General features: G+C 35.4%; 1 protein-coding gene across 1 annotated transcript in view; it reads left to right on the top strand.

Annotated features, from left to right (window-relative positions):
• The window catches only part of TBC1D5 (TBC1 domain family member 5), a 243,112-nt gene that overhangs the window by 107,934 nt on the left and 112,428 nt on the right, over positions 1 to 22,750 (top strand). Inside the window, exons 7-12 of the mRNA XM_062496189.1 lie at positions 191 to 258; positions 5,149 to 5,251; positions 10,937 to 11,025; positions 12,467 to 12,517; positions 12,611 to 12,680; positions 17,873 to 18,045. Coding sequence (XP_062352173.1) covers positions 191 to 258; positions 5,149 to 5,251; positions 10,937 to 11,025; positions 12,467 to 12,517; positions 12,611 to 12,680; positions 17,873 to 18,045 — 554 coding nt within the window. The remainder of the gene's footprint in view (positions 1 to 190; positions 259 to 5,148; positions 5,252 to 10,936; positions 11,026 to 12,466; positions 12,518 to 12,610; positions 12,681 to 17,872; positions 18,046 to 22,750) is intronic.

The following is a 22,750-nucleotide window of genomic DNA, read 5'->3' as shown; positions in this document are numbered from 1 at the left end:
AACTGACTTTCTCAGATATGTTGTGCTGGTTACCAACATTCTTTATCTTCCATAAAATATTGATGTCCCTGTCTACCAGGAATTGAGGATTAATTAATTAATTTTTGTACAGTACTTTGCTGATATAGTTTATAAGCCTTAAGTATTAGTAGAAGTCTGGGTTTCATACAATTATTTTTCCTTATTTCAGAGTCTTTGGAATAAATTTTTCCAGGATAAAGAGCTCCGAGCAATGATTGAACAAGATGTGATGAGAACGTATGTAGATCTTCAAGAGAAATTTCTACATATAAATTTATATTCTACATTTTTATGTGATATATATTATATTGTGTTTTCTTGACTTTGGTTACTGTAAATGTCAGGTTTGTTGAACGTGAATGTGTGGAAACATACATTAAATGTATAAAAATACAACTTACATGGAGTAAAAGATGAGACAATCTAGCTGAACATTAAATCCTGGAGATTTATTGGTATCATTGAAGAAAAGCTCTTCTAAATTAAGATATTAGGAGCTGTTCTACTTGTGAAATTTAAAGTAGTTTTCTGCATGAAGCAAGGAGAACATAAGAGAAACTGAAAGGCCTTTCAACTAAATTATGTTCATAATGAAAGACTGAACAGATTACTTTCCTAATTCTCAACACTTAATACAATCAGTAATAAAAAAGCAGTTTGTAATTAGTAAGAGAAATGTCACTCATGTATAGAAGTTGAGAGGTTCTATTTTTATTTAGCACTATTGTAGTTTATTTGTCATACATGCCTTTTAAAATTTGTCCTGATATTACAGTGATTATGTTTTCATCTTCTTCACCCTTAGGTCATTCCTGTTTAGAAACTTGTTTGAGTTAGAACACTCAGTTCCTGAAAATATTTATTTTCAGAGTGCAAGCATTGAGTAATGTGTAAATGTAATTAAATTCAATTACTGGTTTGCTACCATGTGAAATTTTACTGTATTGCAAATATTTTTCCTTATAACTTGAAAAAAGTGATGATAGTCGTAGATTCTACAAATCCCAAGCTTACACATTTTCATTTACAGGAACCAAGTCAGGCAAAAGAAATCATTGCAGTCTGGTTTTCGAATATTTTACATGTCCGTCCCTAGACCCATTCTTGAATGCATTTTGCCATGAGATGTATAATTAAAATCTGAGTATACTTTCATGAGCATTCTCACAACAGATGGCATTTTTTGTTTGTTAAAGGAAACAGTTCAGGATGTTCTAAGATTAAAATATATATGTATCTAAACTATAATTGGATAATGAAAAGTTGTATGGAGGTTATGGTGGATGTAAGACTATGATTTAAATATATATGTGTACACACAAATTCTACTGCGGCAAATGGCAGAGTAGTATTCAGTAATATGAGTAATACTGACTAAAAAAATTCATTTACGCATTTATACAAAATAATATCTACTTGAAACAATAGTAGTATATATTGTGTCATCAATAGCAAAATAAGTCAAGCAATGAAGAAGCAAAATCTATCAGTGACATGAATGTATTTGATAAGCTACGTGCAGTTTATATGTACACTTGTTTGTCTAATCATAAAACATAGTATGCATTTTACATATACTAATGTATCTATTTGTAAACTATAATTATTTTAAGAAGCAGTAAATTCTTCATTCTGTGGCTTTAGAATGTAAAAACCCTCTATTTTCATTTACATTCTTTAAATAAATCCCTGGAGTTAGAATTTTTAAAGTTAATTAATTTACATTAATTTACAATGCTTTTTGTTAAAGGTTAAAATAATTATTATATTCAGTTTCCATAATCACTACTTTCAACCTGCTTTATTTTATTTACTGAATGGTTTTATATTCTTTGTCATCTACTTCAGTCCCCCATCATCCTGCAGCATCAAGTATATAATCCTGTAGAGAGTGATGCTAACTGCACACAAAGTAGCAAACCAGAGTTCCAGCTATCAAAGCAGTAAAAAAATTACTCTATAATGCTTTTGTTAGAATTCCCTGAAGTGTTGTAACAGTAAACTGGAAAAGTGGCTAGAGTTAGGTTCTTAAAATTGGTATTGGTTTAAATTGGTTTAAACTTCAGGATTTTGCTTTCTAAAGGCAACTGGAATAAAGTCTGTTTGTGTGTGAGTGTTTGTTCCTATGCATTTTGGGAATCCTTATCTCGCCCAGTTATTGGGTCTGTGAAGCCTAGATACTCACAGGTGGGTTAGTCGTGCTTTAGAGTCTGCGTACCTTAGAACTCTAGGACACAAATCATCTCTTCCTAAAGTATAAATATAGTTTTTGTCTGATGAATCACACTGTGGAGAGGTACAGTTTTCTTCACTAATTATAACAGGCTTCTAGCTCACCAGTACCTAACAAAAATGTGGTTTTCTAAAGTCAGGTGATGGAAAGCCAATCTATAATGTCTACATACAATTTTCAGCCTGTTGCATAAAAATAACAGCCTCCAGTATTTACAAGTAGGAAAGGATATTGTTAAGTTAGTCACAACTCATTAATGATCAATGTTATTAAATTTTTTTTTAAAAAATATTCTGCAGGAATAGAAATCAGTGTATTGGCAGATGCAAAAGCATTTTACTCAAATTAAAGTACCAGGTTACTTGTTGGCATTGCAGTGTATATCTAGGGTTGCAAATGGCTAAGATTTCATTACCCTCTTTCTCTCTCCAGTATTTTAAGAAACTAAAATGCCTAGGGGGCATTCCCCTTAAATGTATCAAGTAGATTTCTTCCCTTTGGAGTAGTATTTTTATATATTGGTCTATTTAGTTTCTGCTTTTGGAGTAACAATCACGGTTTAGGATGATGGAATGTGTGAGGATGAGTACTGATGGGTGCTGGGGTTCCAAACTCTCCATCCCCCAAAAAGAAAAAAATAACTTTAAAAATTGCCAACATAAAACGAGCAGTGGAAAAGCCATTGAACAGCTACATCCTTCCTAAGTATGTGGAAGAGATGGTAAGAAGCAGCAGTCCATTGATTATGATCCCCATTTCTGTCTGCCACCAAATTTGTTTTGTACATCCATTTATTTGTTTGCCAGCCTGTTTCTTCAAATTTCTGTGTCAAATTCTGGCTGCCTCTGATGCAGGAGCCCCTAAATCAGCTAAAGGAGTATTTTAAAAAGCTGTATCTGACTCACACTGGTCTTCACTTTTAGAAAGCCGGGACCTGAATGCACCATTGATTAATTGTAGAGTTGTGGTAAAACAGTCTGGGAAAAATCCCAAGTCCTTATGCAGGCTTTCTCAGAGATGTAATTAAATGTAATGTTCTCAAGTTCATGAAAAGCATTCTTACCTTGCTGATTTGAGGATACTATATTTCTTAAAAAAGAGCTTTAATCATAAAATGACATTTTCCATAAAAATCCATCCTGAATTGATAGTTCCCTCATGATCTCTTCTATTTACATTTACTATAATTAATACTTCAGCCAGCTTATTCCTGAGTTCATTATTATCCTTTCTGTCACAATCTCTGGTATTACTAGATCCTCACAGATACCTCTGTGTATTTTTGAGTTTTCTTTGTTATTCTTCTCTTCCTAAACTTCATAGGGCAGGCCTGAATAACAGTCCTTCAGAAATAATCTCTTCAAACCCGTAAATTATGTCGATTGCCATCTGCTGTAATGCGCTTTTGGTCTCAGCTGTGTCCTTCCTTTACAGTAATGTGATTAGTACAAGTGCATACAAGTTTCCAAATGTTGGTCCACCATTACCTCCACCAGGTGCCAGGAAAACGTTACACCTCTCATCCCAGTGCCTCTCTCAGGACTTCAGCATCACTGTCTAAGCCATGGTGTCTCCTCTGTCTTGGCTCTTGATTCAGATCTTCATCCAAGGATTTCAAAGCACTTTTCTAGCCTTTAACCAGTTCTATTTCTGTGCTTGCCTGTCATCACCTCTATGAGATGACCACAGTGATTAGCAACATTAATAGTCTTATCTGAAGTAATTTAGTCTAATTTCCTATATTGTTTCTCTGCGACAGGCCTTACAATAGCCTTAAATACATCTGGTCTAAGGTATAGCATTGTAGCTCAGACCTGGGAAATTTGTTTGAAGAAATCTTATTTCAAATCATGTGGTTTAATTCTAAAACTGACCATACTACAACCTTTATTTCAGCACTCTAGCCTGAGGCTTACCATTATTATCTTTTTAAAGTATGTTTCTGTTTTAATTTGTCCAACTTTACAATTTCCTTTCTTTATAGTGTTCTACCTTTTCAGATTTTATTTGTTATTGCTCTGTATATCTGTGGAGCAATGTGGTTTGGGGTGTTTGCTTTATGAAACAAATTTTGCTATCTAGTTACTTCTTCAGTAGCAATGAAAACACCTTTGTTTGTACACTTATTCTAATTTTAAGTATGTCCTGCATAACTACTCTTATTTCCTACCTCCAACAGTCAAGGAGCAGGATGCACGGGTGAGAGTTGCTTCACAGTAGTTACAGACTAGAAATACTTACATTTTCCAGTATGCATGTAAAAGGATTTTCCCAAAAGCCTTTTTTCCTTATTCTCACACAATGCCCACTTCATTCTGGTTAGGATATTTGCCCAGCCAGGTTATTTTATAGCTGTAGAGTTTATTAGCAGTAGCTGTTAAAGTCAGTGAAATATCTAATTGTGTTTTATTGCAACAGGTGCCAGAAAGGGATACTAGATTTTAGGATACTGGTTCTCATGTCAGTTACAAGATATTTAAATAATCTTCTCATTAAATGATAATATTTTTCAAATATTAAAGAAATATTGAACCCTTGTTTATATGTGTCTTCTGACATACTCTCATCCATTCTTCCATTTCTTTCCGTGTATTTCGTTCTTGCAGATGTCTTGCTTTACTAAGATTAAAAGGGATTAGTTACTCAAATATAATTGTGATATCATCATACCTGTGTAGCAGACTGGTGTATATTAAAGAACATGGTTCATCATTTCGGTTGCAAAACAAATATAACAAGTTGTTAGAAGTATTTAACTCTAGTAGCACAGAGCAGTGGGAAAGCAGACTTTCTGACTAAGGGGGATGCTCTTACCAAAAACGTCTTCAAGAAGACCAGCAACTGGCATTCTGTGCACTCTATTGTTTACATTTGCTATATTGCTTCATTTTCAGCTTTCCTGAAATGCAGTATTTCCAGCAAGAGAATGTAAGGAAAATTCTTACAGATGTTCTGTTCTGCTACGCCAGAGAAAATGAGCAGTTGCTTTATAAACAGGTAATGAAAATACTGTACAGGTGGCATTCATTGACTCAACATTTTCTATATGGTTTGACAATAATGTAGCACTGTTGTATCTGAAGTTGTATCATAATGCTAAAGTAATCAAAGAGCTGCTTGTCAGCTGGTTGGTAAGTAAGCTCATTGAATAACATATGCCTTTTCCTCATAACACAGTACCGTAAGTTGTTTTCTTTAAGGTTGCTAAGTTTCCTAACTTCAACTTTCATTATAAACATCTTTGTCACTGTTTAAGAAAGAAAAAAAAAAAAATCCAAGAAAGGCTTTCTCTGCTTATGTAAAGAAAGTACTCAGCAGGATTTAAAATGGTACTGAATAAACAAAAAGCATCGTGACTTCTGAAATTTAGCTTAAGTTTACTGTTTTAAGTTTTATGTAATATTTTAAGTTCTTCACCAAAGTGCTAAAGCCATGCGGTATGTTAGCAAAAAGATCTTTATCTAACCTTGTAGCATCCAGGTACAATGCAGCTCACAAAATTCTCTTGAGTGAAGGATAAGGGTGCTACAAAATACCACTTTTACAGTGTTACTTGGAAGGACAGTCTGTTCAGGCAATTTTTGATGAAATGGTAAAGAAAGCCTGAGTTGCACCAAGTCCGCATCCACAGAGCTAGTAAGTTAATTAATTCAACATTTGTTCCGAAGGTTTTGAAGTAACTGCAAACACAGTGCTGTATTAATATAGGAAGACCAATATGCAGAGTCTCAGCTGAAGTATATTTGTGTTTGTTTCTTCACACAAATATCTGTAGGCTGAGTAGAGACTGACAAACTGAGGAATACTCTGTGCATGGACAAAGGATAAACTGTAGGAGGAGTTTAAAAGAGCCAACTTTAGGTAGATAGAAAATTTGTCGTGGTAAAAATAAAAAAAATTCAGTAAATGTGAAGATTTTTATAAAACAATCTACGCTTTCTGGCATGATCTGTGACCACGCTGTCCTCAAGCCAGGGAATAGGGTTGTTTCATGGAAAGAAAGGGCACATGGGTTGAAGGAATGCTTACTTCTGAAGAATTTCTTGATGATTATATAAATAGACTATATAGTTATCAAACATATGAAACATCTATCAACTGGTTATTTCTCATGTTTGACAGACAGTGAGCAAGGAATAGTCTTGCATAAGAACAATAAAAATGAGATCTAGGAGAGATGTATTTTGAAGGCTGCTGCTAAAAGAAATACTTAGCAGTATTCAGCCTCCTCTTTCTAGTGAATATAGGACAGAGTACTGATGATGGGAAAATGGAAGAACACATTCCAGCTAATTTAGTCTATCATTTGTTGAACAAGAAGAATTATTTTACTCTTTGATATGACTTAAAAGGACTTAATTACCCTCTGCTCATATTTAAAATCCTCTTGATTCCTTACCAAGAAATAATACCTTTCTATATAGGGATAGAATATTTAGCCAGATCAAATTTTTTTTAAAAAGCACTGCGTTTCATCACAAGCTGTTAAAGCTATTATTTTCTACTAGGTGACACCCCGTTTAACATAGACCATATTGTTAATAGTTATGGGATTTTATTGAATTAATGAGACTGTTATCATGTAGTAGAATGTCTTGCTGAGTTAATTGAAACTGCAGAGATTATATAAATGGTATTAATGAACTTTGACTGCCTGATGCCTCAGCTTTAATAAAGACTGCTTGGTGGGCTAAATGAACATAGGCAGATAAAAGAACAGGTTCAATTTTGTGAGCCTACAGGCTGTTGACAAAGAAAACTTCTTTTCCTCTGTTTTCAACTAGTGTGCATCAGTAGTGTGGTAGTTCTAGGAAGGGGTTGCTACAGGATGAGGAGGAGAGGACGTGCAGAAAATTAAATTCATCTGGATCATGAGAAACTGTTGATTTAACCTCTCGAAGAGTGTTCAGTATATCACCCCAGTCTTGAGGTGCTGTGCCAAGTCCACAAAATAGTAGATGACTGTTTTTTCTCTCTTGGTGTGGACATGTGTTGCTTGTATTAGGAGCTTTACTTTTTTCTTACCTAATTTTAAAAGGGTGGGTTTGATTGGTTGGATTTCTGAAAGGATAATGCTCCTTTTAGCTTATTAGTAAAATCCTCCTTTTTAGTCCCCTTGCTCCTCTCTTGCTAGATAACATTTTTTTCATGTCCGTAATTACTCTTCTCTGAATTTTCTGGGAAAAAAAAATAGTCTGTAGTGAACAGTTTTTCCCCTTCTTTTATCAAATATCTTGCTAGTGTCAGTCTCCCTGATGTAGTGTTTCTACCAGACTCATGGCCCACTTCCCGAAGTAATAATTTCCACTACAGCAAACCCTAGCATATTTTTGAGAAAATAATGAGGGTTACCATTAATTCATCAGTAGCAGATCATCTCCACGTCATTGTCTCCACAGTGATCTGAATACAAAGCCCAGATTAAGGAGCTTGTCTTTATATGCAGTTTCCATCGTGGGGACTGGTCCTGTTGTCATCCATGAGAATTCCTCTGTCTCATTTGTATGACCACATACAAAAGATACAATTGCCATTAGAATTATAAAACTTGGCTGATGAATGAAGACTGATACTTCTGTCTGTCAGCATCTATCCCTACCCGATTTTATCTTCCAAAATATTTGGAAAAGTTATAGTCCCTTGACAATTTGCATACTCACAACATTCTGTTGAAACTGTAACACAGCATCAGCATATAGTATTACAAGAATCACTCAATTATGTTTGTTTAATATGCATAAATGCATGTAAGTTGTCTTTGTTGTATGTTTCTGGGTTTTTTTGGCCAGCATGAAAGAACATTTTATTTGATGAGGAAAAATATATTTGTATCCCTAGTCTAATGGAGTAGAATGTTATGGAGCTGTATTACAGCTTTTAAAGGCAGAAACTTCCCTGGGATCACTGAATTTTTAAATAGCCGCTGTAAATATAAAATCTAAAGAGAATAGTGTATTGTACTTAAGAATATGTAAAAGCTACTCTAAGAGTTCTTCTGTAAGACTGGTGACAAAATTCTGGTCCTAGTTACACTGAAAGGAAATAGTGAAAATTAAGCTAAATCACTAGGCTAACTATTGTTTGTTCATTATTTGATTGCCCTTAGAGAAGTCAATATAATTTTGAAATGCATTGATTCACTTGTCATTGTAAAAATGCTATCATTCTGGTTTTCTTTCTAAACCATAGACTGTATTATGAAATCAATATTTTTCTGTAGCTGGGAAGTGTCATAAAATTATTTGAGCTCTGTCAACTTATTTATTAACACTAAAGAGTTTTAGTAAACTGTAGCATTGAAAAAATATGTGTATGCATATTACACTGGTAGCTTTTCTTGCCAAGCTAAAAATCTCTAAACATTTGAAGTACTCTTGTAACTGAAAGATCAGAGGTATCTTTTTGAAATCCTGATATTTCATCATCTGTTTGTTTTGGTTTTGTTATATGTGGGCAGCTGCGTTATGATTCTATTTTATTATAGAGTTGATATATTATTATGTTGGAAGAATGTGTGATGTGCTTTTATCTTTTATAACTAATTCTTATTTTATGTCCTCTTTCTTTTTCTTCTGCTTATATGTTTACAGCTTAGGTGGTAGTTTTTTTAGATAGTCAAGTTTTTTGGCATTTCCATTTCTCCTATTTTATGTTTAGTATATCAGGGTGAATAAAATATTAGATGCAAAGCTGTTAATTAAGCAAGGTCTGAATTTGTGAAAGCCCAACCCTGGTTATTTTTGCCACTTATATATTGTCTAATCCTGGACCTTTCTCCTTTGATATGACCGTAATATTTTAAGAAATCTAAACTTGACAATTTTTAATCTGTTATTTGTTGTGTTTTACATCAGCTTCTGAAATCAAATGCCTATATTTGGTATATTTTGTTTTTCCTAATTGAATTTCTCTTTAGGCTTCATCTTTTAAAGTAGTCACTAAAGGTTGAAAAATAGGAAGGGAAATAAAACATCTGAACTTCAGCTCTGCCACTGAGGCTCTAAAAGTCATCTCAGTCCTGAGGAAATTAAAATTACATTTCCTAGGATTTCAGTTGATGGCATATAGAGAGATTGCCAAAACTATATGTCAAAATGACATAGAGAGGGCTTTCACATCTACCTCTCGAGTCAGTTCAGACCACTCAAGGAAAATCCCCATTACTTCCAATATAAGTTCAAGGGTTTGGGTAGTTAATGGATCTGTTCAGTACATATGAAGCAGGTAAGATAACTTATTGGTGTTGAACACTCCTCAGATGCTATATGGAGTATCAGCTGATGTACCAGCAAAGCAGCAGGGTAGCTCACAAGCGTGCAACACTTCCAGTGCTCATGTCTGTCCATCACTGAGGGGACTGGAAAAGCAAGGGCAGAGCCTTCCTGGCTTGGAGCTGCAACCCAACCATTAACAGTAGAACAGCTCAGAGGACCCATCTGTTGTCATCTGACTCCTGACAGCAACCTGAAGTGTGGATGTGCTTGATGGACCAGTGCCAGTGCTCCTTCTGCAGCAGGATAGATGAGAGTCTTCCTGCACCCCCTGTCTGCCCAGAGCACTCCCCTGAGTTGGGGCTGAGGCTCCATTTGATGCAGTAGTTGCACCCTTGAACTGGAGCACTCCTGGCAGCAGGTTCTTCTTCCTACAATGGGCAAGGACTCTACCCAGAGCCAGGCCCAGCAGGGGTAGTCTGGGCACTGGGCATCAAACCCCTGCTATAACTGGTGGTTTTGGGCAGAGCTCAGGAATTCACTCCCCTTAGAGTGATCCTTGTGTCCAGAGTCAGGCAGACAGATCTCAGTCCTTCATCCCACATCCCTTCCATCACCAAAGGGCTCCCCTCCCTTCTTTTGTATGGCTGACCCTCAGCCTAGGGCTTTCATAGCTCCTGCCTGCTGTCCTTGTCCCAACACTAGGATTCCAGCTCTCCTGGGTGGCCCAGCCATGCTTCTAATGCCAGCCCAAATCCTCAACTGCCCACCCATTTTCTTTGTTCCGATTCCTGCCAACTTCTATGTTTTTTCTGTATCTTTTAATGCAGATTGCATATATAAGTAGTACTCTGCAGTGGAACAATACCAGGTCTTCTGTGCATTGTGTTTAATGAGTTTATTTTGAATATTGGCATAACAACTTAAAGAGAACTGAAAGAACCCAAAGCTTCATTTTAATTCTCATGTCTTTAGAAATGAAAGTTTCCTTTACTTTCCCAAATAGCTACCCTTGTCTCCTTTGGAGCCTACTGTTACACTTCTGTCTATGGTTTTGGAACATTAGAAAATACCAAATAATTTTAAATTTTGTGATTTTTTCCCATTGCAGATCTTCGTACTGTAGATCATTATTATAATGATCATAAATAAAATTCATATTTATGAACACAGATCTTGAAGTAAACTGCCAGGTGCAGGGTTGCCTACCATTGCCGATTTGTTGTGTGTTGTGTTAGAAAAAGGGAGACTAACTTGTTTCCATATATTATAGAATAATAAACACTTGGATTTAATCAGAATTTAAGATGAAAGCCATTGATTATGAAACCATTCTGTTAACACTGTGAATGAATGTTCATGCTTTTAGTTAGTCTGCACCTAATATTGCTGTCTGCCTTATGCTGTGTATTAGTAACTATTATATGACTGGAAAATCTAAATATACTTTTGCTTTTCCTTTTATGTTTAGGGCATGCATGAACTTCTAGCTCCCATTGTCTTTATCCTACATTGTGACCACCAGGCTTTTTCACATGCCAGTGAAGCTGCACAACCCAGGCAAGCATTGCATTTTATTTGTATAAGAATCCGCTTTCTTTAAAAAATAAGTTGGCTGAATTATAGCTTATAAATATGTGCTCCATAATTCTTTGTATATCATTCACAAATTAATATCAGAAATCATTGCATCCTTCTGCTTTGATGAGAATGTCTTTATTTCATATTTCCTACTACAGCTTCTGAGATTTAGACATTGGCCCCTTCACAGACATTGTCTGGTGAAAAAATGGGGAGACAAGAAATCTAAAGAAAACCTTAATCTCAAAGCATACATACCTACCTGCAGTTCCACCTCATCCCTATTGCCATAAGTGGTTTTGGTTTTGTCACTGCAGAGAGTAGACAGATTAGTGAGCTCCACTCATAGAATAGACATGTTACCACTGGCACTCTTTCCTCATATCTTAAAAGGGGAAGTAATCATTGAAGACAAATTGTTGGGATTGATATTTCTTTCATCACCTGCAGTGTTGTAGCTGAGATATCTAACTATTCTTTCACTTGGTAGTAACATTGTGTTTAGCTTCTGATCTACATTTCATTCAAAAGTGTGTATGTGTGTATGCATGGAGTGATACTCATACCTATAAAATGTTGCATCATATGGTTGTCTGCTTTCATTCTTGACCCAGGCTTTTGTTTTTACTAAAAAATAAAAAAGAAACTAGTTTCATTCTTGCAATATTTAGGACATTTCATTTGGTTTTTTGCACAGTGGAGTCCAGCAGTGAATAAAAATGAATTTAATTATGGGTGCAATGTACTATAACTTCTGTAGGTATCCCTCAGTGTGACTGCCCAGTCAGTTAAGCATTAAGATGATTATTTGCAAATGTGTGTTTTTATTCAATGTCTGTCCTCAGATTTCCTAAAATTACTTAGAAGATGCTCTCCAGTGCTAAGCAACTTAAAATAACCATGTGTTATCTACAGCATTCTGTTCCATGCCCACTGAAAAAGTAGAGCTAAGCAGCAAAATAGATGGAAAAGAGGTGCTGTCACTGATTAATTGCTGTTAAAGTACAATAAAAATACAGGCTATTAAAACAAAATAAATTAATGTTTTGATACTGCTTATTTGACCAGTAACCATATTTTTTTTTGTTTGTTTGGGCTAAACAGTGATAGATTGTGCAGCAATCAATTATTCTAGATCAAGCATATTCAAATAATACATTGTGACATTCAGTAATTTGTTATTTGGAATAATTAGATGGTTACTTCATTGTAGTGCAGACAAGGCAGCTAATTTGTTTTTGATCTTTATAAAAAGGAAAGACTTCATTTGTTCAATGGAGTTGCTCTTTTTAATTAAAGAGGCTAGTTTTCTCATTTGCACTTTATATGAAAGTTGGCTTATAAATACATAATAGTACATGCAGAACACTGACCAAAAATAAACATTCACATTTGGATTGTTCACTGTTGCCTTTTTCAGTGAGGAAATGAAAGTTCTTTTGAATCCTGAATATCTGGAACATGATGCCTAGTAAGTTTTAACAAGTTTCTTTACATTCAATTTGCTCTTATTTGTAATTGGCACCATTATTTAACACTAAATCTCTGGGTTGTTCCCTTTCAGTGCAATGTTCACACGTCTTATGAAAACAGCAGAACATTGGTTTTCAGCTTTTGAACATGACAGTCAGAAGGTAAATATTGCTTTAAAATGTACTTACTGTGTTTTTAAGCAAATATGATTTTAATATGATTGATGTTGTTTAAAGCTAACTAGACAGCTCTTAACTTGGTTAAAGCAGTCTCAAACAGGTTTACAATCTTTATAGAGTTTCTTCAGAATTTGGTCATAAGCACTTGTGGAATGTCTCCAGGTGAGAGTTCCATCTGTTGAAAGATCACTTGGTAATCAAAAGCTGAGTGTACAAGCACAGATTTTTTGTATATAAGTGGTGTCCTTGCATAGTATTTGAAAGAGTGCCTGTCATAGGCATTTCTGTGTGCCAAAACCTGTGCAAATATCATGTTAAATAAATGCCCATGGGTATGGTATTAAGGTGTGAATTATTTTCAGCTGTTTACAAACACTTTACTGTGAAATCGGGACTTTAACCATAGACTGTCAAAGGTTAAGATTTATCTTTCCCTGGCATAATCACTGCATTTCCTTCATTTTATTCTTCCTATCCTCAGGAAATTCAAACAGAGAGAATGTATGTGCCTTCAGATCTCTTGTGTACCTGTACGGACACTACTGAATTTAGTATGTTGCTGCTTTCATAATAAACCTTTCGGAGTATTCTGAGTTTAGTTCTACAGAACTCTTCTTTGCACTTTCTAGAGACCATCTAGTCCTTGCCTGTATTTTTTCATGCATTTCAGGAAGGACAATTCCCTCAGTCAGGTGCTCAGGATTTCCTTTGACTTCTTCTTTTCTTGTCTCTTTCCATCTTTATGTTTCTTTTATTTTTTAATTCTGGAAAATTATTGGTGTGGTGGAGCATATATATGGAGGCTCTATCAAAATATTACTAACAGTATTATGGATATTACCAAGACTTTCAGTGTATTATATCCTAAAAGAGTTGGCCTCCAAACTTAGTTTCAGTTTGATTCACTTCAGCATTTTTCACATGGAACATGGGGGGAATATCTAGAGTTAACAAAAACTTAAGGAGGATACAGTTGGTTCTGGATCTCCATATGTGTACACCTAATCCTATAGTTACAAAATGTAATTAGGGAGTACTAGTTTGAATGGTGGTTTTGTCAGTCTAATGAAGAAGTTGTTCACCAAAGACTCATTTAAAACCATCTATTTCCTTTAAATATTTAAAATATTATATATTTTATCAGCTACAGAGCATTGGCGCCTTAACCTAAACTATCTGCATTTATAAATTATTTGGATTTTTGTATAATTTCAGTAGCTAGGGATAAAGCATATGAGATACAAATTTTATGAAGTTACTACATAGGCACTTTTATTTCAATAACAAGGCTGTGAGATATGTTTCTCTGAGTGTAGCTTTTCAAAATTCAGTGTATTCAAATGTATTTGTTCCAATTTCTGTGACAGAGGTGGTAAAGTCTGAGGTGGAATTTTGTTCCAGGAAATAACTAGGTCTGCTTACAGATTTGCAGCGCTTGGGTAGAAGGTGGAAGTTTACATTGCCCTTTCCAGTCCTTTCTTGGCATAAAAAAATTAACAGTGCAGAGAAAATGGATTAATATCTAGTTGTTTGTTCTTGTTCTTTGTAAACATGTATAATCTTTAATAATCCTTTCTTGTACATATGCCTTTTGCAATCATGACTTTGGGGGTTAGCTACATAGTAAAGTGTGAATCTTCACAAAGACAGCAATGAAAGCCTGTGCTCTGGGAGACATGTTACATTTTACAGCCTCTAACAGTTGTTTCCATTACTCCCAATTGCCATTAGAGGAGCTTCTCCAGCTACTCCATTCCCTAGTGGTTAATGAGAGAAATCTGTCCTCAGTTTATACTTGTACTTTGTCCTAGCCTCTCTACTGCTGTAGCATTTGTTTCCTAAATGCATGAACACGTAAATTGTGGTAGCATCGCCTACCAGCCATTCTGGTTCATGTTGTGGTAGGTAATGTTTTGTGGCAGGACTTGGTGACTCTGTTCCTAATACTTAGCTAAAGTTTTCAGGTGAATTTTGCTGGTATTCATATTTAAACTTCTCTTAGGGGTGAATCTGGTGCTCTCCTGTAAACAATATAGCACATTCTGAGCCATCATTCATTTTTTCTTTTTATTGTGAACCACATCCTTTTTGTACTGATCATTTATATTTCATGTTAGTAATAGATGACTAAATACATTCACTCACATTTTTTTGCAAGACCTGAAGGCTCACAAAAAGAAAATGGGTGTTTTCTCTCACATGGCAAATAATTATGTGGTGAGTATGAGCAGGGGCACAGTATTGTGTTGTCCACTTGGCTTTAGGCACAGGCACTGTGAGTCAGTTCTAGTTAAACATTTTGGCGGCTTGGTTTTGTTAGTTTATTTGAGCATCTTTCTGTTTGGGCTGTTTGTTTCACACCAGCTATGTGATTTTTGGAGCAAATTCAACTGACTAGAGGTATTGTCATTTTCTCAACCAAATTGCATGAAAGGAGACGACAGACACGACTTTGTTGCACTCTAGTCATCCACTGAGCTTCTTGGTGGAGTACACCGAATCAGGAGGCATGGACAGGCAAGGCTTTGTTATTGGCTGCAGCTGCTTCCTCACAGATTCTGTCATGCCTTGAAGATTTCTGTTAATAGGGTTAATTTCTGAGATGCTGATAAACTGCATTTTGATGGATACCATTTACTTATCATGTGCTTTTAGAAATGGCAAGCCAGCGTATACTATTGGATGCACTTATCCGCGTTTGATAGTCAGTCAGTCTGACAGTCAGCAATGTGTCAGTGCTGCATTATGCCAAGGTGCACAAATGCTGCAAGTGACAAATAACTCCAATTTTGGCGCAGAGGAAGCTTGCATTAGTTTTGATATTCACAGTCTTTAGTCAGTTGAGCCAGGGTTTAATAATATGTCTTGTAATTTTGTAAAGATGGCTTGAAACCCACAGACAACTAATGGTGTAAAGACTAAACTGAGTAATAGCTAGTCTTTTCATATTACAAGTTAAAATAAGCAGAGGGATTCTGATGTTGAGCTTTCCATATAAGGTTTTATGCCTATAATAAAGAAAAGCTTAAAAACACAGGTCTTGTGAGTCATCGGAGTTATGAATGCATGAAGTGGTCAAGCTGAAGTTAAAGTCAATTTGAGTAAACCACAATAAAGTTCAAATTTCCAGATGGGTACCAAATGATAGAACATGCACAGTCTACAAATACACAGAGTTACAGACTTTTGTGATTGGTTTCAAAGATAAACCCATGTTTCTGAAAAAAATTAATATAGACTTACATTTAACATTAAGGCAGTATTACCATATCATGCTTTAAGAGTGGTTTTCTGTACAGAAGAAGATTAGTGGATACCTGTTTTCAATATTTTGCATTCTTGCATATGACCAATATAGTGAAATGGGTGTGAAATTATAGGAAATAGCCATACAATGCAGAAGTACAAAGCAGGGTACAAAGAAGGCTGCGCAGCTTGGTAAGAAAGAATTTAATAGAATAATTTAAAAAATAAGGTAGGAAAAATATCTTTCTCAATGTACCTGCAGCTGTGAAGAACTTTGGTATTTCACTAAGTTACAGGATTGCTTATTGGCCTCTGTGACACTAGATGTTTTATTTTAAATTCCTGTTTGATAGAATAGCAAAGATTTTTAATAGATACATGCCATATCAGCAAGCTTTATTTGACAGTCTGAGGGAGCTTTTGTCAAGTGGTTTGTTGGAGTATCTTAAATTAATATGTCTTGGTACCACAATACCACAGTTAAACTACCACATTATAATAGACAGATCAGTCCCTTTGCTGCAATTGCTGTAGCAAAGCAACAATTAAGCAGATTTTAGGATACAATTTATAATCAATCAGGTCCTTAAACAGAAACATATTACCTGAAATCACTGCTCAACATCCTACCATATTTTCTGGAGTACAGAAATCAAATAATTAAGGAAAGGTACTTCAAGCAAAGAAGATCAACACAAAAAATAGACTTTTTAGTAGATATTATTAAATGTTCACTGCCCATTTGAATGTTAAACCATGTTGTAAGTGATTTTGAAATAACTGCAGGAAACTACATTGGGAATAGCTTCTACAAAAACTTTCTTTGTCATTGAATGTTGAAAATAATGCTCTTTTCACAAGATTGAAACAAGTGAATTTGTATCTAAACAATGTAAAGTACAATGAAGTCTCTTTAAATTATTAACCCTTTGAGCTGGATAATTCTTCTCTATTAGTATAGTGAGAAAAAGTGTAGAAAAACAGCAAATGTTTCTCAAAGTGAAGCTTTTGAGTCAGAGGTCATGATGACATATTGTAGCAAAGTCATTGCAAAATTCTTCTCTTCTTACCATTCCAATTTTCCCTGTTTTATTACCTTAACATTGTTCCTAACAGTTTAATTCTCTATTTCCCTGCCCCCCATCTTTCTCTTGATAGGTTTGACTTGTCCTGTTTTATTTTTCATTTTCCTTTCTACATGTTTACTATTCAGTGCAATTCATTACTTGCCGCATTTTGTGTCTTTTTCAATAATCCTTTACTCTTTTGCAAGGAGAATGAATTTATAGCAGTATCATGTTCAAGGATGCTAATACTCCACTGTTTTTCACTTGATGTTTGTTGTGTTGTAGATCATGGCATGGTTTGCATAGCCCTCAGGTCCAACCAACTGCTGTCTCATTGTTCTATTTCTTTTTTCCTTTAAAAGTTTCTGGTGCTTTATCAAAGCTCTGATGGTTTTAAGGTAAACTCACCAGATTTTCTGTGCAAGGGAAGCCTATTTAGGAAGGATTGTTTGAAAATAAGTTGCTTCCTATTTGGTATGCAATTTATTGTCCTCTGAGGGCATATATTCTCTACTGAGTTACCATTCATCTGTTTTATTCTGGACTGACTCAGACTGCTGATATTAAAGCTAAAATAAAGCTGTCAACATTTTGTCAGAGCATGAAAAGTAAAGCACGCACGTAAAATTTGATGTGCAGAATGACAGGCACTCCTCGGCACTCCTGGGAAGGGGAATCCCACAATACCTTCTGCAGAAGTGGATACTTGAGATTCCTCTTCTGCTGTAAAAGAAATGAGTTATTACTATGTTTATTTGAAAGCCAATGTTTGCAACAAACAAAATCTCCTGCACACAATCCCTTTAGACAGTAAGGCTTCATGGGTTGTTCTTTTCTTCACCCTGTTTTCTGTGTCTGCAGGAGAAAGATGTGATGGCAACACCTACGCCCTTTGCAAGGCCACAGGATTTGGGGCCATCTATTGCTATTGTAGCAAAAGTAAATCAAATTCAGGATCATCTGCTGAAGAAACATGATATTGAGCTGTACATGCATCTGAACAGGCTGGAAATTGCTCCACAGATTTATGGACTGTAAGTGTTTGCAAAGCATTATTTAATTTAATTCCTTGGGAGTTTTGTTTCACTGTATTAAGAAATTTTTCCCCTTAAATTTTAGATTAGAGGAATGAGACTGAAAAGAAATACTTACCTCTTAGAACTTAAATGTTTTGCAGTAAATGCCACCCTACTGTTGCAGCTGTGACACTGGCATTTCCAGTGCAGATAATGTCCATTCAGCTACGTATTAGAGACCCTGAGTAAGTACAGAGTCTACTTGGAGTTCTCCTGTAAGAACACATGGGATAATAGGATACAAAAAAATAATACCGAGTGGTTTATTTGCTTAATTTTATCACCAGTTTTACATCAATGAACTTTTCCCTATTGTGTTCTGGAGTTTTGGATTCTGGTAATACAGGGGGAGGGGCATGTTAAAACAAAAGGCATGGGTATGATAAATTTTCTGTGTACAGAGTCAGCCTGGGTATTCCCTCTTCCATGAAGCTGTTTCATATCCACTCAGCTGGTTGTGTATTGTATGCCTCCATTCCAGGGGGGCTTATTGGGCCAGGTGTGACTTTGGATGTGGCCATGTGTTTGTGCAGCACTGAATCCAGGCTATTTATAGCTGCTGTAGTCTGTCCGGGTCAACACAGAGTGTGCAATTTGTGCAAACCATGAGTAATGGTGAAATGACCGTGGTTTTGAAGAAGAATCTTGCCTTCATTGTCTGGAATTCTAGACATTTGATTGATTTTGATAATTTCTTAAGGAGTTGGCAAGCCATATGTGCCATTGCAGAGACAGAGAAAATGACATTTTTATTTTTTTTTTCTTTTTTGCAGCAATTTAAAGTAAGATTGGCTTTGCCTTAAACAAAAAAGACAAAAATTATAGGTGTGAATTTCCAAATGCAATTGTAGATTGTAACAAGTCAATAGAAAATAGAGAAAGGGAAGGAAAAGGTGACTGTGTAAATGTCAGGACACAACTGCAATACTTAACACTAAAGTCTAATTTGATGTTGCTGTAAAATGAAAAAGTGTTGCAACATAATATACTCTCAAGAGAAGAGTTGAGCTACTTATTAATACCTTATATTAGGATGGTAAATATAATTCTAAAAATCTCACTTAAATATACTTTATAGGTATGAATTACCTATAGGGGAGGAAAAATAAGCCAACTAAACTCAAGGTATTAAAATTACAAAGAGGACAGATTGTCCTATTGCAATATTTTTTGCAAAGTGTGTTTTCTTAATATCTTCACTAGTCTGGAAGAAAAAGCAAGCATCCCTAATAAACTTCAGTGGTAGTAATGAATAAGTAGGCTGTATAAATATCAAGGGAAACAAAAATACACTGTTTCATTTATGAAGACTTACGAAAACAAAGAGAGAATAAAATAAATTAAACTTCAGAAATTTGCAAACAGAGATTTTGGGGCAAAAATAATTTGTAATGTAGGTATTCACGTTGGTTTAAGATTTTGCCTTTCAGTAAGAAAAATAATTGGAAGAAGAAATTATATTTTAGCTCTAAACATAATATTATAATTACAGAAGAACGACTCAGTCTGGTGTGGCATAAATAGAACTGAATCTGAATAAAGAAATTTACAGTTAAGAGAATGAATTATGAGAGAGAGCTTCAGGCTGACTATCAGGAAAATCTTACTAACAGGGAGCTGTTAGACTGTAAAATATTATATCAGAATTAACAAGGGAAAAACCATCAGAATGTTTCAAAAACAGGCCTTGAAAATATCTCAGCAATGGGTGGTATCATACAGGCGGAGTCTGCATTGGCAAAAGAGGAAAGTAGTTTACCTGTGAGGTCACATTCTTTCCTGATTTCTGATTTGATATAGACAGGAGAAAAAGAAAGGGAAAGGAGCATGACTGTGTTGTATTATTCTCACCTTGAATGATGTCTGAACTCTTCAGAGTAGTAATTTCCAGTAGTGAGCCAGTTGGCAGTCTGAGGTACTGTATCTTTTCCTGTATTTAACAATTCTTGAACTAGAAACGGCATTTCTCAAACAACACAGTTTAGCAATACTTAACCTAACCAAACTGTGGAATTTATTTGAGTTTTTTGTTGAAGTTTATTGTTTTGCTGAAAATTTGCCAACAAAAAATAGTCATCTGTCAGCCTTGATGCAACTCAAAAAATATACAAATGGTAGAAGAAAGACTGGGAACTTTGCTCAAAAGACATTATGGTGTTCCTAGAGAACAGGATCACCCTGAGAGGCCTGTATTTAGCAGCAGTCTACCCTAACTTGCACAAATTATAAAATTCACTTTTTTAAAATTCAGCATGTTATACTTTGCATCCTTCTATAACCTTCTAAGGCAAGACAAAAGCAATTCTTTACATTTTCATACAGTTGAGTCCATCCTTTGATGTTTTCCAATGCTTCTTTTTATTTTTCAAACACTAGCAAGACTTGATCTGCTGGGAAGTGAGGCACCCCAACTGGTAGTACATTTCCATGTTCAGAAACTCTCCTTTGAAATAAAATGTGATTATACAGTTCCTGACATTATGCTTACCTGTTTGCAACGCCAAGTTTAACAGGCATTTCGGTATGTGTGGTACAACTCATTATTTTTGGTTGCTGCCCAGTTTTGAAGTTTTAGCTCAAAGCAGTAGATTGCCTTCTCTTCCAGAGCACAGCAGTGAACAGACTTTGCATTCCCTGGCTGTCTCATTCCATTGCTGACTGGGAAGAAAACCCAGTTAGGTACAGCAAGGTATACTGGGTCCTGGCTATGCCATACTTCCATGCTCTGGAAGTTCAAGTTGGTGTCACAGACAGCAGCAGCCTTAGCACAGGAATTTCTGTGTCTGGAAATTTTGAGACTTTCATTCGCTTGCAGTCAGCACTGCTTGTCCCTGTGATAATTATTCAGCTGCTATTAATATCAGCTGAAATGGAACCAGCAATACAGAGATAGAGGGTTTGTGCCTTATCATTCCTCAGTCTTCTTTCTTTGCCATGTCTCTATCCTGGACCCCAAGATAAGGTTTTACAGAGTACCCACTCTCCTGTTAGTACTGTGAAGAGTCTAACCAAACTATAATAATTATCTAATCATATCTAATTTTGTTAAGTCAAGTACAAGAATGGTTTGAAAATAAAATGGAATTGATTACATTAATAGTTCAGTGACATGCTTCCTGATAATAAACCTTTCTCTAAATAAAAAGAAAAAATGGCTAGGATTGAACATGAAGATTGGATATTTCAAAGGGTTGACAGATTGAATATTCAGTTTAATTTTAAAATTAGAAGAGTTAACAATGATTAATGTCCTAGATTAATTGGCACTCTGATGTTAATTTCTTTGACCTGTACATCTAATTCATGTTAAAGTACAAAATATTGCAAAACAATACTGCGTTTTCTGCAGTGGCCAGTGTTTGCAGGGACAAATTAAGCAGGTTAGGCTTTCAGCTTAAGAAGGGATAGGGTTTGAGGAAAGTCTTCATATACCAATATTTTAGGACATTATCTTCCATTTAAAGGAATTTGTAGTAGGCAACTTCTTTTACACTTCACTGAAAAGATTAATCAATTGGAAAGGTCCCATATAATATTATGACCACTTTATTTTATGTACTGAGGGTCAATTATATTGCACCAAATGAATTTCTCATGGAACTGCATGCAATAAGTAGAGCCAGATAATATAAATATATATAGTTGTAAATATCTATATATATTAGTAAATATCTATAGTTGTATAGAAGTAATACACAGAAAGATAATGACAAGACATAGGGGTAAAAAGCCTCTGCCTCCCAGTGCCACTGTGCTCTGTGGCCATCAGTCAGGGACATGCTGCCCACTGCCACTCCAGAGGCTGCAGGCTGGCACTACCACAGCTCTTCAGGAGGAAAGCCCACCTCAGGAAGTAAATAAAGAAATACAAAACAAAAGTGAAGGGCACAAACTGAGTTGCAGGAGAGGTAGTGTGGATCTGAAGATAGCGTTAGAAAGGTTATGTTCCAGTGAAGTCAACAGCAGATGTGCTGCTCCACTATTACTGTTCTTACTTGCTTTGCTGTGAGCACTGCTGTGGGGCATCCACCTGTTTTAGTTTCTCACCCGTGCCATTATGGTACCAGGCAATATTCTTTTGTGTAATCAGATCGGCCTGTGGACAGAGAATTTAAAGGATTTTACTTGTGTAGCAAAGGAACAGAAATCGTATTCACTGTATCTGAAGAAAAAAAATAAAAATCTCACTAGTTATCAGAATAAGAAATCTTTTTGATTTACAGAAAAAGTAGATCAAAGATCAGTCTTGATAAGGAGAACTTTTCAGATCATGCAGGATGCCTGAATTTATTTTTGATTCTCACACCAAAAGAAGATGAGACAAAATTAATCATGAATTCAGTATCTGGAACTGCTGTTGATTTCCAGTACCTATTTTCGGTTTGAATTAAACAAAGCATTATATATAAAACAGATTTTAATGGACTATAATTCCCAGCTTGTCTCTCAGTAGAGGATTTGTTGAGGATTTAGTACCAGATGACCAGGCCTTTCTAAGAAATGTTGGTGTCCACTGTTGGTCCCACAAGTTGCAAGATGTATTCTACTGGGTTTTTAGATTGAGCTTTTGGGGGCTAACTCAGGTATCTGAACACATTACAATGAATTCTATATTGCATAGTGAAAAAAGTACTTTAAGAGGAAACCTTTATAATTTCTGAGT

Source organism: Cinclus cinclus, chromosome 1 (genome assembly GCF_963662255.1).
Source record: "Cinclus cinclus chromosome 1, bCinCin1.1, whole genome shotgun sequence".
NCBI classification, from domain to species: domain Eukaryota; kingdom Metazoa; phylum Chordata; class Aves; order Passeriformes; family Cinclidae; genus Cinclus; species Cinclus cinclus.
This window is presented reverse-complemented; position numbering and strand designations above follow the sequence as displayed.